General features: G+C 39.8%; 1 protein-coding gene and 1 non-coding gene across 8 annotated transcripts in view; both read right to left on the reverse strand.

Annotated features, from left to right (window-relative positions):
• LOC127693051 (zinc finger protein 501-like) overlaps positions 1-18,553 on the reverse strand; it is a 66,704-nt gene that overhangs the window by 35,363 nt on the left and 12,788 nt on the right. For 2 of the 7 annotated variants that reach the window (XM_052193749.1, XM_052193753.1), the window contains exon 1: positions 17,159-17,529. The exons of 2 other annotated variants lie outside the window; for them this stretch is intronic. In XM_052193749.1, the coding sequence (XP_052049709.1) occupies positions 17,159-17,161 (3 nt within the window). In that variant the 5' untranslated portion in view covers positions 17,162-17,529. Of the gene's footprint in view, positions 1-10,299; positions 11,928-12,491; positions 12,608-12,884; positions 12,946-13,141; positions 13,269-17,158; positions 17,530-18,553 lie in introns of those variants that run through there. 3 more of the 7 variants (XM_052193748.1, XM_052193746.1, XM_052193754.1) reach the window with 3 other exon arrangements.
• LOC127693198 (U6 spliceosomal RNA) lies at positions 5,892-5,998 on the reverse strand. Its single transcript, XR_007979651.1, has one exon. It is a non-coding gene; the product is annotated as a U6 spliceosomal RNA (small nuclear RNA).

Consider the following 18,553-nt stretch of genomic DNA (forward strand, 5'->3'; position numbering starts at 1 on the left):
AGACGTATTAGATTCAGTTATTGATCAAACTAACTCATAAGAAGACAGTTATCTTCCATGTGCTCAAGCAAGGAGCAAAATTAATCCTTAACTGATCTGTGCACCTTGCACAATCCGTACAAATATCTTTATAGAACTAAAACTTTGGTTGTAAGATTCACATATTGCAGAATGAAAAACCAAGATGCAGCTGTGACAAGATTAACCCTCGAGGATGCTGAGATGACTGGTGTACTGGTGTTCCAGCTCTCTGCCTGATCCTGGATGCTGTTTCTAGACAGCTGCTTCCAGAGCAGTTTCAGGGGTGGCTGCTGGTTCCCAGTGACCTTGGTTCACCCAACCTTTTGTATGGTTCCAGTCAGGACTTCAGTTAAGCCCTGAACTTTTTACGCATGCAGAGACTGGACAGAAAATGATGCCATCAATCCTCCCTTTGACAAAATCATTTTTCCTATTTCCTTTTTGGCCTCCCAGAAATGAATGCTTTACCCCAACTCAGCAGGAAGAAGTTGTGGAGAGTCATTATCCTAATCCCTTGAGTTAGGGATGCCTGGTTATGGTTATTTTATAAATTATAAATAGGTTGTCATTTTAAGGGATAATTTGGAAGTGGTCATATTTTGGACAGAGAAGAAACTAATAGAGAACTTATACTTGGGATTTCTGTCTTTCCTTTCCTCTTCTCTATCCTTTCTTTCTTAGTAAAGGTAAGGAGAATGAAAAGAAAAAAGAGGGTAGAGTAATATTATAAGAAATTAGATATATGGAGATAGATTATTAAATTTACTCTTAAAGCATTTTATAGCCATAATGTTACATTGGTAGAAATCTTTATATTTTGACGCAGAATTGAAATTATATTTTCTTATATTTGGTACAAAATTTATATATTGATACAGGTTTGTTTTGACTGGTATAAATCTTTCTATGTTGATACAAAATTGAAACTTAATTTTGTTACTCTTAGATAGACATTGTGCCTGTGCAACTCATTTAAGAATACCAGGCTTATAACCCAATCCTCTTAATAACTGCTGTTTCAAACTGTTTATGATGATTAAATAATGCAAGTTAATGGTCAGATAGTAAACTCATGGTACTATTAGATTCTAATTTAATTACAATAAAGTGTGTTAAAGATAACTCAAATAGTAAATAGCTAATTTTAAAAATTCAGTTATGCTATGTATAGATAGACGGTCTTCAAAAGCATCAAAGAACCACAGAATATAGCATTTAAAATCATTTCATTATTAATAGATCTTTTGACTAAAAGGCATGCCTACTCATGACAGTACCTCCATCCCACCTCAAAGAAGATATTGATCATCATTACATACAGGTGGAGTTGCTCCAATTGTGGAAAGATAGCCACTGACCAAGAAATTCCCTGATTTCATCTGCAGACAGAATACTGCCCAGAAAGGAAAAATGGATGCAGGATAGTTGGCTGCCAAGCTCTGCCGCGATGGGATGAGCTAGTCCTTCATAATTCCTGCTTCACTTAAGACCTGTCAGATGGTTCTGGGCCAGAAGGCTGAAGACAGATGCTCCAACATTATAAGGAATATTAGCAACTGTCCAGATTTTCAGATATCCCCACAAATTGTATAAGTTTTAGAAACTATGTCTTTGTGCTTCCTACATTTCAGGTGATATTTAATTCCTTCTCAGATCTCTGACAGGGCTGAAGATTAATTATAGTCTCATAATTAAACTTAAGTTGCTTAACATTTAGGAAGATGTTCAAGATTTGAAAGGATGTTTTTCAGACAGTGATACAACTGTTGAACTCAAACATGATTGAGGTGTAGAATTATGAATTCTTTTTTTTTTTTTTTTTTTTTTTTTGGCTTTTTTGAGACAAGGTTTCTCTGTGTAGCCCTGACTATCCTGGAACTCACTTTGTAGACCAGGCTGGCCTCAAACTCAGAAATCCGCCTGTCTCTGCCTCCCAAGTGCTGGGATTAAAGGCGTGTGCCACCACCGCCTTTAATTGTGAATTCTTTAAGTTAGGATAATTGTGTTCAATGTATATTTGAGAGAAAAGAGCCTTTTTAATTGGACAAAGGGAGAAATAAATGTATCTGCTTGTGTTCTAATGCTAATTGGGTCCCCCAAAACAGTTTGCATGAAAGGATCTACACATAGCTTCTGATAACCTGTCCCCAGTTAATTCTGATTGGTGAATAAAGATGCCTGCGGCCACTAACTAAGGAGGAGACAGAAGTGGGATTTAAGATTCTTGGCCTGGGGAGTGCAAGGAGGAGAAAAAGGGAAACACCATGTCAGAGGAGTGAACAGGACAGAGAAGCAGAGCCACCATGTAAAGAGGCCAAGAAAACGAGAAATTAGCAAGTAGTAGCTCAGAATTATTGGTGTGAGGTAGAATCTAACAGCATGAAGTTTAGGCAGTTGCCCAGCTATTGTACTGCCTAAGGCATATTACAATATAAAGGCTGTGTGTTTGTTTCATTCAGGAATATACACAATTGAAGCAGGTAGTAACACCACACCAGGATTTATTAAATATTATTACTACAGGCTGAATGTGTAATTATGCACTTATTAGAAATAATTACAATTTCTTACAAATTAAAACTGATAATGTTCTTGCATATCTTTGCAAATTACAATATTGTCTTAGTTAGGGTTTTACTGCTATGACCTAGTATAAGGAATACATTTAATTGGGACTAGCTTACAGGTTCAAAGGTTCAGTCCATTATCATCAAGGCAGGAGCATGTCAGTGTCTAGGCAGGCATGGTGTAGGAGGAGCTGAGAGTTCTACATCTTGTTCCAAAGGCAAACAGGAGAAGACTGGCTTCCAGGAACCTAGGATGAGGATCTTAAAGCCCATTCCTACAATGACACACTTCCTTTAACAAGGCCAAACTTACTCCAACAAGACCACACCTCCAAATAGAGCTACTCCCTGGTCCAAGCATATTCAAACCACCACAAATATAAAGCATATTGCTAGTATACCACAGAATCCCACAGGATAAGCAGTTATAGAAAAAGCCAATTGTATCTTTTTTTAATTAATTTTATTTTATTTTTTATATTAATGATTTTGTTGTTGTTTTTTTTATTCAATATATTTTTTATTTACATTTCAAATGATTTCCCCTTTTCTAGCCCCCCACTCCCCGAAAGTCCCATGAGCCCCCTTCTCTCCCCCTGTCCTCCCACCCACCCCTTCCCACTTCCCCGTTCTAGTTTTGCCAAATACTGCTTCACTGAGTCTTTCCAGAACAAGGGGTCACTCCTCCTTTCTTCTTGTACCTCATTTGATGTGTGGATTATGTTTTGGGTATTCCAGTTTTCTAGGTTAATATCCACTTATTAGTGAGTGCATACCATGATTCACCTTTTGAGTCTGGGTTACCTCACTTAGTATGATGTTCTCTAGCTCCATCCATTTGCCTAAGAATTTCATGAATTCATTGTTTCTAATGGCTGAATAGTACTCCATTTTGTATATATACATTTTTTGCATCCACTCTTCTGTTGAGGGATACCTGGGTTCTTTCCAGCTTCTGGCAATTATAAATAGGGCTGCTATGAACATAGTAGAACATGTATCCTTATTACATGGTGGGGAATCCTCTGGGTATATGCACAGGAGTGGTATAGCAGGATCTTCTGGAAGTGAGGTGCCCAGTTTTCTGAGGAACCGCGAGACTGATTTCCAGAGTGGTTGTACCAATTTGCAACCCCACCAGCAGTGGAGGAGTGTTCCTCTTTCTCCACATCCTCGCCAACACCTGCTGTCTCCTGAATTTTTAATCTTAGCCATTCTGACTGGTGTAAGGTGAAATCTCAGGGTTGTTTTGATTTGCATTTCCCTAATGACTAATGAAGTTGAGCATTTTTTAAGATGCTTCTCTACCATCCGAAGTTCTTCAGGTGAGAATTCTTTGTTTAACTCTGTACCCCATTTTTAATAGGGTTGTTTGGTTTTCTGGAGTCTAACTTCTTGAGTTCTTTATATATATTGGATATTAGCCCTCTATCTGATGTAGGATTGGTGAAGATCTTTTCCCAATTTGTTGGTTGTCGATTTGTCCTCTTGATGGTGTCCTTTGCCTTACAGAAACTTTGTAATTTTATGAGGTCTCATTTGTCAATTCTTGCACTTAGAGCATACGCTATTGGTGTTCTGTTCATAAACTTTCTCCCTGTACCGATGTCCTCAAGGGTCTTCCCCAGTTTCTTTTCTATTAGCTTCAGAGTGTCTAGCTTTATGTGGAGGTCCTTGATCCATTTGGATTTGAGCTTAGTACAAGGAGACAAGGATGGATCAATTCTCATTCTTCTGCATGCTGACCTCCAGTTGAACCAGCACCATTTGTTGAAAACGCTATCTTTTTTCCATTGGATGTTTTCAACCCCTTTGTCCAGGATCAAGTGGCCATAGGTGTGTGGGTTCATTTCTGGATCTTCAATCCTGTTCCATTGATCCGCCTGCCTGTCACTGTACCAATACCATGCAGTTTTTAACACTATTGCTCTGTAGTACTGCTTGAGGTCAGGGATACTGATTCCCCCAGAATTTCTTTTGTTGCTGAGAATAGTTTAAGCTATCCTGGGTTTTTTGTTATTCCAGATGAATTTGATAATTGCTCTTTCTAACTCTGTGAAGAACTGAGTTGGGGTATTGTATTGAATCTGTATATTGCTTTTGGCAAAATGGCCATTTTAACTATATTGATTCTGCTGATCCATGAGCATGTGAGGTTTTCCCATTTTTTGAGGTCTTCTTCCATTTCCTTCTTTAGAGTCTTGAAGTTCTTGTCATACAGATCTTTTACATGTTTGGTAAGAGTCACCCCAAGATACTTTATACTGTTTGTGGCTATTGTGAAGGGGGTCATTTCCCTAATTTCTTTCTCAGCCTGCTTATCCTTTGAGTATAGGAAGGCCACTGATTTGCTTGTGTTGATTTTATAACCTGCCACTTTGCTGAAGTTGTTTATCAGCTGTAGGAGTTCTCTAGTGGAGTTTTTTGGGTCACTTAGGTAGACTATCATGACATCTGCAAATAATGATAGTTTGACTTCTTCCTTTCCAATTTGTATCCCTTTGACCTCCTTATGTTGTCGAATTGCCTGAGCTAGTACCTCAAGTACAATATTGAAAAGATAAGGAGAAAGGGGGCAGCCCTGTCTAGTCCCTGATTTTAGTGGGATTGCTTCAAGTTTCTCTCCATTTAGTTTGATGCTCGCTACTGGTTTGCTGTATATTGCTTTTACTATGTTTAGGTATGGGCATTGAATTCCTGTTCTTTCTAAGACTTTAAGCATGAAAGGATGCTGAATTTTGTCAAATGCTTTTTCAGCATCCAATGAAATGACCATGTTGTTTTTTTTCTTTGAGTTTGTTTATGTAGTGGATTGCATTGATGGATTTCCGTATATTGAACCAACCCTGCATCCCTGGGATAAAGCCTACTTGATCATGGTGGATGATCGTTTTGATGTGTTCTTGGATTCGGTTGGCAAGAATTTTATTGAGTATTTTTGCATCGATGTTCATAAGGGAAATTGGTCTGAAGTTCTCTTTCTTTGTTGGATCTTTGTGTGGTTTTGGTATCAGCATAACTGTGGCTTCGTAGAAGGAATTGGGTAGTGTTCCTTCTGTTTCTATTTTGTGGAATAGTTTGAAGAGTATTGGTGTTAAGTCTTCTTTGAAGGTCTGATAGAATTCTGCACTGAAACCATCTGGTCCTGTGCTTTTTTTTTGGTTGGAAGACTTTCTATGACTCCTTCTATTTCTTTAGGTGTTATGGGACTGTTTAGATGATCTATTTGGTCCTGATTTAATTTTGGTATTTGGTATCTGTCAAGGAAATTGTCCATTTCCTCCAGATTCTCCTGTTGTGTTGAAAAATATGGAACGCTTCACGAATTTGCGTGTCATCCTTGCGCAGGGGCCATGCTAATCTTCTCTGTATCATTCCAGTTTTAGTATATGTGCTGCTGAAGCGAGCACAAGCCAATTGTATCTTAAGAGAGATACTTATTAAATGAAAAGGAAGAGTAAAAGCCCCCAGGGACAGACTAAATAATGCTTTGTTAACTCTGAATTTCTTAATGTTGGTGAAAAAGGAAGAACAACAGCTGAGAGATACTGGGTTATTGAAAAAACTAGGAACTAGGAAGAACTAGGCTAACCAGTAAACTATAAGGATGTGTTGACATGAGAATGGAAACCTGCAACAGTTTTAAGATGGGGATGTGGTTATGCTTATGCATACACAGGGAATGAAAAAAATATGGTTACCAACAAAATTTATGGTTCTTATAATTATTTCTATAGTGTGTAGATTGTTAATGTTAGAGGAAAAGACAATTTTTTAAACAAAAAGAGCTATATGAAGTGGAAACTTCAGGTTTCTTCCGAGACTCAGTTGTGTCATGTGATGTTTTTCTGGAGGTTATCTTATGAGAAAATGTTTTGCTAAAGCAGATATGTAAGAAGATATTTTCCTGAGAACATGCATGTGTTTTATCTGAAAGTTGCCTGGAAAAGGGGCTTGTGACATTTTGCTTGAGAGAACATGTGATGTTTGGCAAGGGTGTAAGTATAACCCAAAAGACAGTAGAAGAGACTTTCGTATTAGTTAGCCTTGCCACTCTTGCGACTCAATGAGTCTTGAGGCTCAGTGTCGGTTTTCATTGGCCTTTGTTGACACTGGTCTTCATGGATGACACTGTGGCATTGGTTCACCTTGCCTTCTTTGCTGATCGTCTTTTTACTATTTATAAAGAGGTCTACACTCCCCTTTGCCTTATTAACCTTTCCTTTCCACTACCTCTGGTAGGTGGTGGGCTAAAAGGGAGGTAAAAGTATTTTAAAACTCTTATTAAAGGCTTTGAAATTTTTAAGCCTACAGAGAGGCTCTACCCAGCAGCTTATTGGGTATAGATAGAGATACCCACAGCCAAACATTGGAAGGAGGTAAGGGACTCTTATGTATGGAGTATTGAATGAAGTATTGAAGGCCCTCAAGGGGATGAGAACTCCACAGGAAGACCAACAGAGTCAACTAACTTGGACCCATGGGTGCTTTCAGAGACTGAGCTACCAACCAAAGAACAACACACAGGCTGGACCGAGGTGCCCAGCACATATGTAGCAGGCATGCAGCTCAGTCTCCATACAGGCCCCACAACAAATGAAGCAGAGGCTTTCCCTGCAGCTGTAGTCTGTATGTGGTATCCATTCCATAACAGGGTTGCCTTGTCAGGATTCAAAGGGAAAGGACCAACCTAATCTGGCAGAAACTTGATGCACCAGGTTGGGGGATCCCCAGGAAGACCCAACCATCTCAGAGTAGAAAGGGAGGGGAGATGGAGGAGGGTCTGAGAGATGGGTCAGGGAGGAGGCAGAGTTTGGGATGTGAATATAAACAAATAAATAAAGTATCTATAACTTTATCCAGAAATACTCCTAAAACAAAAACATAAAGAACTAAAAGAAATATATCACTCATCCTTGGGGTGCTGAAAATGTAAAATTATACTGTGGGTGTGCTTACAACTTTGTGAATTTACTAAAACCATGAAAACATACTTAATTCTGTACAAAAGAGTCAATTCTATACTATGAGAAAATTAAAAAGGAAAGAAAAATAAAGGAATGGAAGAAGAATAGTATGGCTTCCTCGCAGCACTTTATCCTCTAGTATATAGACTTTTTTTTAATTTGGGCAAGGAAAGATTTACTGCAGAACAACATTTTAAGGCCCTTCTTTGAAAATTTACAGTCACAGTCCTTTTGAGAGATGTTATGTCAGGTCAATGAAATAACCCAGGTCCAGTAAGTCACTGGAGCCAAGGCTACATTTGTATTTTTCCTCAGGGCATTAAAAAACCTTTGTAGATACCTAAAAGGCTGACTCTACCTATGGAAGATGGATGAAGAGCTTTCAAAGTGTCTGCAGAGACTATACCTAAATAAAAGGAAGAGGAGGGAGATGGAGCTGCAGAACCATGAAGACAAGTATAGTTCTACTGAGTCAAAGAATATAAAATTACAAAACCAAACAGACATATAAAAGATAGTTTAAACAATCAAATAACAACATTAAACAGTGAGTAATCTGAAATAAACCATTCCTATTTGCAACAACTAAGAGGAGCACGCAAATACATTCCAAGAATAATTCTGTGTTCTGAAGGCACTTAGGTCATGTGACTATTTGTATATGCTTGGACTGGGAAGGGGCACTATTAGGAAGTATTGTCTTGTTGGAGTAGGTGTGTCACTGTGGGCGTGGGCTTAAGATCCTCATCCTAGATGCCTAGATGTCAGTCTCCCACTAGCAGCTTTTAGATGAAGATGTAGAACTCAGCTCTGTCTGCACCATGCCTGTCTAGATGCTGCCATGCTCCTGCCTTGATGATAATGGACTAAACCTCTGAACCTGTAAGCCAGCCCCAATTAAATGTTGTCCTTATAAGACTTACCTTGGTCATCACGTTTTTTCACAGCAGTAAAACCCTAACCTTAGTTAGGGTTTCCTTGGAGTGTTCTCATAAGGACTCAGAACTCACATGACTTGATTCCTAGACCATGTTCCAACAATGCATATGAATTCATTTTATTTTTAAAAGTAACATAAACATGAAAAAAGTTTTTTTAAAAAAAAATTATTTATTTTATGTATGTGTACACTGTATCTGCCTTCAGACACACCAGAAGAGGGCATTATATCCCATTACAGATGGTTGTAAGCCACCATGTGATTGCTGGGAATTGAACTCAGGACCTCTGGAAGAGGAATTAAGAGTAATTAGTGCTCTTAACCACTGAGCCATCTCTCCAACCCAAAATCCCTTTTTAATATATAGAGTCACATATGTGAGCATGTGTGCACACACACACACACAGACACACACACACACACACACACATCTACACCATTAGCATACCTGGTGCCTAAGAAGGGCAGAAAAGTTAATCAGAGCTGTCAGAACTGTTTGCCCAGGATTAACAGATACATCTCAGCAATCTGATGAGAATGCTAGGAACAAAACTTGGGCACACAACAGCAGCAGTACTAAGTCCAACATTGAGCCCCCAAATATGTTATTATAATGGAGAAGATGAAGATGCCCAGTTACTCCTTCTATTTTCTATCACATGCAGGTGATGAAAATCCCATATCTATCATTGTGAATCATTGTTTCACATGGTCAATGTTTACGCAGTTCTCTAGATGTGAATCAAGACAATGAAAGACTTAATTGGGTAGAGATGAGTCCAAATTATGTTAAGTTCCATAATGTGATAGATATTCTTTAAAAGTGATTACTTTCATTGTACATGCATAGGTATTTTTGCCTGCATGAATAGCTCTGTGGGGATGTTGGAACCTCTGGAAATGGAGTTACAAACCAGTTCTAACTTTCCATGTGAGAGCAGGAAATTGAACTGGATCCCCTGAAAGAACAGCCAGGTTCTTAATCTGAGTTGTGTTCTTCAACCCCTTTTGATGGTTTTCCGTTTTGGTTGTTTTGTTTTGATTTGGAGACAAGAACTCTCTATGTAGCTATGCCCATCCTGAAACATGGACCAGGCTAGACTCAAATTCAGAGAGATCCACTAGCCTCTCTCACACAAGTGCTAGGATTACATGTGTACACCATTCCATCCAGCTGAGACATATTTTTAAAATGAACTATCTATGAATCTGAGAACAAAATGATAATATAAGATTTAAATAGGAACGCTAATTGTTTTGAACAGTGGTGTTACTTGGAATTTTAAAATGAATTAATTACAACTAGTAAATTGTGATCTATGTTCCCATTCTTTTTTATTAATTTCTTTGCCTTGTTAACTTCATCTCTCTTAAAACTTTTTAACTGTGTGTACATATACCTCCACAATGGCATGCATGTGCCAGTTACAGGACAACTTGAAAGTGATGATTGTGTAGTTCGCCTATGTGAGTACTATATATCAAACTCAGCTAGTTAAATTTGGCAGCAAGAGCCCTAAACTGGAGAGCGAACTGACTGGGCCTTATTTGTTTCAACAATATTTGTATTACGTGCTGATGTGTGGGTATGCATACAAGCTAAGTATAGTATTCAGAGAAAAATTGAATGAGTAACATGGATGTCCAAAAGAATAAACTCAGATCTTCAACCTTAAAAGAAACAATGTTTACTCCCTGAGACAATTCTTTGACATTTACTTGTGTTTCTGAGAAAGTGTTAGGTACAAATTTTAGGCCTTAGGATAAACTAATATAATCCAAAAATAATAAATGACAACATAAATATTTTGATTCACAAATATATTTTATTATTCAAATTATCTGGTATTCCTATATTTTGGAGTAACAATATGACTAAAATTTGAAAAGGAGGCAATGTTTTAATGAAGAATGATTCTACTAACCTTAATCAAACACCATTGAAAAACTCAGATGGGAAAATGAATGTAGTATGCAAGGCTACACCTCATTTCTTAGATTGCTGGGGGTACTTTTTCAGTATGAATTCCTTCATGCTTTTGAAGAGTACTGAGACACGCAAAGGCTATACCACACTGATTACATTCAAAGGGTTTCTCTCCAGTATGAGTTCTTTCATGCTTGTTAAGACTACTGCTGTATGCAAAGGCTTTACCACATTGATTACATCCATAAGGTTTCTCTCCAGTATGAATTCTTTCATGGATCTGAAGATATCTTTTACGTGCAAAGGCTTTACCACATTCATTACATTTATAGGGTTTCTCTCCAGTATGAATTCTTTCATGGATTTGAAGAGTACTGTGACATGTAAAGGCTTTATCACATTGATTACATTTATAGGGTTTCTCTCCAGTATGTGTTCTTTCATGCTTTTGAAGATTGCTGTTACATGCAAAGGCTTTACCACATTGATTACATTTATAGGGTTTCTCACCAGTATGAATTCTTTCATGCATTTGAAGATAACTATTACATGCAAAGGCTTTACCACATTGATTACATTTATAGGGTTTCTCACCAGTATGAATTCTTTCATGTATTTGAAGATAACTATTACATGCAAAGGCTTTACCGCATTCACTACATTTATAGGGTTTCTCTCCAGTATGAATTCTTTCATGGATTTGAAGATACCTCTTACATGCAAAGGTTTTACCACATTGATTACATTTATAGGGTTTCTCTCCAGTATGAATTCTTTCATGGATTTGAAGAGTACTGTGGCATGTAAAGGCTCTACCACACTGACTACATTCATAGGGATTCTCTTCAGTGTGAATTCTTTCATGTATTTGAAGATAACTGGAACATGCAAAGGATTTACCCCACTGATGATAGTCATGCTTTGTGTCTCTAGTATTAGGTCTACCTACTTGACTACAATTTTGATGTGAAATGAGTTTATCTTCTTGATTATATTCACAGTATTTCATTTCCAAATGAGTTCTTTGGTGTAACTGTAAAGAGGATTTTCCACATTGATTCCATTCATAAAGATTCTCTTCATTATAGGTTGTCTTCTGTATTTGAGGATGCCTGTGATGGGTTAAGCTGTTACTACTTAGTTCACAGTTATCACTTCCTTTTCCCATACGAGTTTGGTCGCCCCTCTGAAGAGAACTGGAGGAATTCGGAGATTTACCACACTGATTGCATTCAAAACATTTTCCTATAGTGTGAGCCACACTACATCTGCAAAGTGAACCAGGACAGACAGAAGACTTTCCACTTTCCTTGTACTCATAGGGCTTTTCTCCAATGTCAGTATTTTGATGTATTCCCACTGAAGCAGGAAAACCAAGTACTTGTAAACTTGTATCACATTCACCTCCTCTTCTCACAAAAGGAATGACTACATATGTTCTAATTGTTCTAGGAAACAGATCGGTACACTGCTTCTTTCCATATCCAGAAGGACAGTTGGTATACCTATTAAAGGAAGAAAAACAAATAAAAGATGTTCACATTGCATTCATACACTTCACCTTTTTGTTCCTCATAGACTCATAGGTTTAGGAATTCAAGTTTCTCCACTACAACACCTTCCTGACTCTCATAAACTACCCCTCTCATTATACTATGGTACATCCTACAAGTATATGAGTAACACTAGCTTTACTGTGGAGGATTTGCTTAAAAGAGGTCCTGGACATACATTAATCCCCTAACCAGTGTATTCACATTTCCTGACACTTGAATGGTGTAAAACTAAGTGGATGGACTGTGGTTTTTAAAACAAAATCCCAAACGTTAGATTTACCAAATGAAGATTGGGGAACCAGATGCTGTGGTGAAAGTCTGCTAGCTAAAGGAAGGCAGAGAAACACCCAGCTTACCTTCCTACTCTACCAATGTCCAGAAGGCAAAAGCTCCTTCTGCAGTTCCATGCTAGCTTAGATACCCTTGAACTCAAAGACCACGCCCTCTTTCTCTCCTGGATTTTCTCCCTGTCATCTGGTCAATTGCTCTGCCTCTTGACTTACCATTCACTTAACACTTGTTTACAGAGAGCTCTTGGGTTAAAGGTGTGTGCTAGAGCTGAGCCCTGCCACAACAACAAACAGGTCTCTCCTGTTCACAATCTTGGGTTCAGAAAGTGATCAAATGTCCTGCAACAAAGGAGGAACCACAACATTGTTCTCAAGTGGCTATGATTAAAACTGTGACATCTGTTAAGGCCTTATGTCCATTTCTTATTTCCTAAAGGAATAATTTGTAAACACTGACGAGCTACCTAACACTGAGAAATATGGTATGTGAGAATTTAATAAACCTCACAAAGCTATGCTTGGTTAAATGGTTTGTTTGGTTTTTTTCATTAAAATTTCATGGTACATTAAAATTTCTTCAGAGACACCTATGTACCAGCTCACACATGAGAATTACCTTCCATGTCTTCTAGAACTTTGATGATGATCCTCAAAATTGCAGTCTTCCCATTTATAGCCTAAAATACAGTACCAAAATGTTTATTATTAGAAATTATACAAAATATGAATTATTATCTTCTGTGAACCTTAGAACAATGCCCAATTTATTCACCATATCTTTCCTCTTTCAAAATCAAAATGCAGAAGAGCACCCATCTGTAACAAAGGCTTGTCCCCATAAGTTAAAAAGTGAAGAAAACTTTACATTATTACCTATACAAGTAAGGTTCCAGTAGGTCTCCAGCATCACATCTTTGTATAGACTCTTCTGAGAAGGATCCAGCAAAGCCCACTCTTCTCGAGAGAAGTTTACATGCACATCCTCATAGGTCACTGTATCCTAAAATATACCACGTATATGTATGTACGTGTGTGTATATATTAATATACACACATATATGTATATAAAATAGAAATTGTGAAGCTGACTACATTTTAAATGTATACTTCATTGAATATATATTTACATAATTCTATGTGCTCAGCATATTAATCCCATGTCAGAGAATTTCAAATGCAATCACCAACTCCTTTTAGAAGGAAACAGTAAAGGGGAATCATACCTCTCATTTCTATTCACACTGAATAAGAGACTGCATTGTAGGCGAAATGCCTACTAATATATACAAAGAGATACAAACAGAGCAGCATAATTGAGGATACAACAGCAAAATTACATCAAAAATTACTTCTAAAATGGGGAAAACATGGGCTGGTGTGGTGGCATTCACCTGTAATCCCAACCTCAGGAGGCAGAGGCAGGTGAATCTCTGTGATTTCCAGTCCAACCTGGTCTACATAATGATCTTCAGGACATCAAGAGGTACATAAAGTGACCCTGTCCCAACGAAACACACACACAAAAAGAAAGCACACAGGGGCTCATACAAAATCCCTCCAAAGAGTAAAACGACTTCAGTGAACACCAGGCTTTCACATGGCTCACATCCATAAAGAGAGGCAAAAGACTCATTCACATATCTTACAATTAAACAAACAAAAAACAAACAAACAAACAAAAACATATGGAGTGCCATAAACCTGCACTCCAATTCCTAGAGATCAGTATTAATGTGCCATTAATGCATGCATGCCATTCTGGTATAAAAAAATTATAGCCTCTGACAAAGTTTAAAAGTCAAGATGTGGGTAAAGCTCAGAATAACAAATGTTAAGACATGTAGAAAAACATAAGACAAAAATATAATCATAAAAATATCAGATTAGGAAAATGGTTTCTCAGGCTGGAGAGATAGCTCAGCAGTTAAAAGCACTGACTGCTGTTCCAAAGGTCCTGAGTTCAAATCCCAGCACCCACACAGTGGCTCACAACCATCTGTCATGAGATCTATCACCCTCTTCTGGTGTCTGAAGACAGCTACAGTGTACTCACATATAATAAATGAATAAATCTTTTTAAAAAAAAAGAAAGAAAAAGAAAAATAGCTTCTCAAAGAAAAGCAATTGCTTCTATTTTACCTTCCATTAAATAGGGGTAGAGTATGTAATGGTGGAGAATAAAACTACCTTTTCCTCCCATAATTCAACGCTTTGCTGTGTGGCACAGCACCCTCACAACACATTCTCGACATGTGCACAGAAGAGTGCGTGCATTTTCTTCAATGGCCCTACTCTCACTGATAATTACTGAATCTGTTTCAGCAGACGGTTGCCATCTTAATTTACCTACACCTCTTTTTCTTTCCAAACCACATAGGTGACATTAATTTCTGCTCCTGTTGTTTCTCTTTTTCTCTATGAACCTGTATGAGTCATGAGTAAAAACCATGCCACAGACTAAATATTTTATTTAGAGATCAGTCCATTATCATTTCATTTAGCCTTGATTTCACAGAACAGATTAAGGAGAAGATATGTCAATCTATCACACAATCAATCTGTCTTAGTGACTGTTCTATGGCTGTGAAAATGCAATATGACCAAGGCAACTCTAATAATGGAATACTTTTGGGAGTGATTACAGTGATAGTCCACTGACGTCTTGAAAGGAAGCATCATGGTAGGCAGGCATGGGGCTGAGTGTTACATCCTGATACATAGGCAGGCAAGCAGAAAGAAACATCTGCCTTGCTCTGGTCTTTTGAAACCTCAAAGTCCACCTAGAATTACACATCAGAACAAATGAGACAAACCTTCCCCCATAGGTCATATTGCTTAAGTTTACACAGTTCTACTAATTAAAGAACAAGCATACAAAAATAGGAGCATGAGGCTGTGGAGCTAATATAAACCATGACAGGAATATAACTTAAATAGAAAACAGGTCTGAAGGAAAAACGTGAAAGAAAATAAAGGAAACAGAAAAAGAGGGAAAGACAGAAAAAAGAGAGTGAAAGAGAAAAAGACAAAGGAAATATTTCATCCAAATTGTGAGGAGCCAGCTCCTCTCAGTGGGTTATAGGCTTCCTTAATATAACTTTCTCTAGCCTCTCCAGGGAAAGATTAAACAACTGGAAGCCTCCAAACTGAATCTTACCTCCTTATCTTTTCTCTGAGTGCATGGTATTATCCCATGTTTCCCTCCCTACAGTTCCCTCATGGAACCTGGAAAACCTTGGATGAGGTCAGGTGAAAGCAATGAAAGCACTCTCTTGCTGTGCTTAAAGTGTGACTGTTGTTGATGATACCACCCGGAAGCTGCATTTCTAACTGTGTAGACCTGCAACACAACTCTAGTAAGGCTTTAAATATGACTCAACTATTTAGTTGAAATCTGAAAGTCTTAAATTCCAGCCAACAAGGCCATGTGTCTGATCACAGCCCAGACCATACCCAACTGGGATAAAATGGGGTCAAGCAACATTTTTGTGTCTGATGACTGAGGAGAAGGTGAAACAGGGAGATGACAAAGCTTGCCTTCCACAATACAATCTATATGGTGAGACGAGGATGGACTCAACTGTCTTTGCCAAGGCCATGGACATCTATCTTCTGTTCTGTAGCTATGGGAGGGTCTCCCTACCTAGACCATACCCCAGGTACCATCTCCTCCTATGTTTAAGCTAACCTCACAAAAGGGTACTTCTAAAAGAAAAGGCTGAAGCACTGTACATTTAATCTTCAAGAAGAGGACATCCATCTGGGACTTGTGCCTGATAAAGGATGGCCTCACCTTAGCAGGAAATGGTCTAACCTTGAGTAGAAAGCAACTGTGAAGTATGCCGCCATCTTGGCTAGTATGTTAACATGTTACAATGCAGAATTTGACTTATGAATTCAACAAATGACCAATAAAAAGTGTCACCATTTTGGATACCAAAGGCAACTGATGAGAATAAGAAACAATAAATAAAAAAATAATCAACAGACAAGACTTGACAAATATTAAACACAGTGACAACCTCTGACTTCAAAACCTCAAAAACAGCTGCAATAAAGAGAAAATATAAAGAGTGAGAAAAAAATAAGCAGACAGACAAAAAGATAGAAAATATTTCTTACAAATAGGGAGGAGACAACTCCTCTGGCTGGGATACAGGCTTCCTTAATGTAATCTTCCCAACCTTGTCTAGGACATTAAACAGTTGGAGGCCTCCAAACTCAGGTTTCAGTATCGATCTCTTCTCTGAATGCATGGTATTATCCCTTGTTTCCCTCCCGGCCCAGCTCTCTCAGGAACCGGAAAAACCTGCCTGCACAGTACTTTCTGGGAAAGAATAGAGTTCAACAGAATATGAGAGCAAACTCAGAAAGAAAAAACTACACAAATAAAATAGAGTAAATGTTGATGCATGAGACCAGGAAACGCACTGAGTCTGGCCTTACTAACACGTGACTGGACCACCAAGGCATCCACAGGCCAGTGTGTTAAGAACACGGACTTTGCCCCTGCACAGAATGGACTGCGCACGGATCCTACACCTGAACATCGAGTGCAGAACTTCTAGACCACACTAGAGAGACTGGGGCTCTGCGAGTCAGCACATCTGCCTTCCCAGGCACAGCAAAAGCAGCTTAGGCACTGGCTGCTCGGTGACGTCACAACAGGGACGGCGTCACTCCCGGGCCCCGCCCCCTAATCTGCGCAGGCGCAGCCGGGGGCTCGAAGGCAGTCAGACCTCGCGCTTCCGCTGGGGAGGTGCAGGGACCTCGGGTGACCACGCCGAGTCACGCTGGGCGGCGGGTGTGGCCGCCGGTTCCCGCACCCAGGGACGAACCCCACACAGGCTCCCGCGGCTCCTCCCGCGTAGGGACGGCGGCCCCGCTCACCATGGCGTGGACACCGAGCTCGCCCCGCTCTCCTCGCAGCTCCCGGCAGCTGGTGACGGACACGGAACCACCAGAGCCTCCCTCAGACCCAAGCCCGAGCCTTTAGAATTAGGGAACGGAAGTGCTCTCCCCGTTCCGACTGGCGGGTCCGTCTGGAGGCCGTGATTGGCTGGCTAGGTATGAGTGACAGCTCCCTAGAGATGGCACAGTGGTTCCCAGCCCCTGCCTCCCCTCAGGCACAGAACTGTCCCAGCCCGGAGCGACTGGCATTGCTTCAGAACGTGCGCCTGTTGTCGCACAGGCGCTTCCACAAGCCTGCTCTCAGGGACCTAGCAGAGGCTTGTGTCGTCATCGGGTCTGTTAGGATGAATGTCTCCACCCACCGCCAGCCGCCCGAGCTCTCTCCCTGCCCAACAGGCCAGCTCTCTGTTCCCGGTGTGCGCTCCCTGTCTGTCTGCCCGTCCACGTGTCTATCCCTCTACCCTTCCCCAGGACCTCACTCCTCCCCTCTACCCCAATAAAGCTTTTGTACACCAGATGCATGGCGTAATTTCTCAGGGACACACTTGAGCTCCATCTGCCAAAGCTACATCCCCTCACTACATTGTTTCCTAACAGCCAGACTGCAAAGTCGTCCCTGCTCCACTGCACTCAGCAGGCACTGCCCCTTAATGTAGGCACAAGGTCTCTAGCATTCGCAGATCACTAAACAACCTCAAGTGGAGCGATCCACCTGCCTCACAGCTGAGAGGGCCCCCAATAGACATTGGTAGCCAAAACACTATCACAGTCCCAGCCTTTAGTGTGTTCCCTGGCTCATCATGCCAGTGCTCACTAGGGAGGTGGAGTCAGGGCATCAAAGTTTAAGCCTGGTATAAAGAGTAGTTCCAGGACAGCCAGGGCGGGATATCCTGCCTCCAAAAAAAATAAACAAGTTTGGTCCAAACACCAACTATTGTGGCCCCCAAAGGAGAGGTGACCAGGGTGAGAACCTGGGATGAGAAGACAAAAACAGAAAGTTTGGGATCAGTATGACTTGCATAACATGTTGACTCATGTTAAGATTATTAAGATAACAGCTGATAACCATGATAACCACGAGACTGATAACAGAATGGTTCCCTTGACTCATTCAAGATGCTTGCTCAAGCGCCAGACCAGACCTTCCCAAGTCTGCTCTTGGAGAGGTCGCAAATGTAATGTTCCCTTTGTGCTTTCATCAGGGCATCTGGCCTGGGATAGGCTTAGCTCCCCAAAGGCCCACCTCTAACCTAAACAAAAACTCATATGAAAATAGAAACAAAGGAATCAATGCATGGAAAGATAGGGCTGAGAAAGGAAGACTAGAGACTGGAGATGAAATCTACATAATAGGGAATAATAGACCATTACTGA

This window comes from Apodemus sylvaticus, chromosome 9, assembly GCF_947179515.1.
Source record: "Apodemus sylvaticus chromosome 9, mApoSyl1.1, whole genome shotgun sequence".
NCBI lineage: Eukaryota > Metazoa > Chordata > Mammalia > Rodentia > Muridae > Apodemus > Apodemus sylvaticus.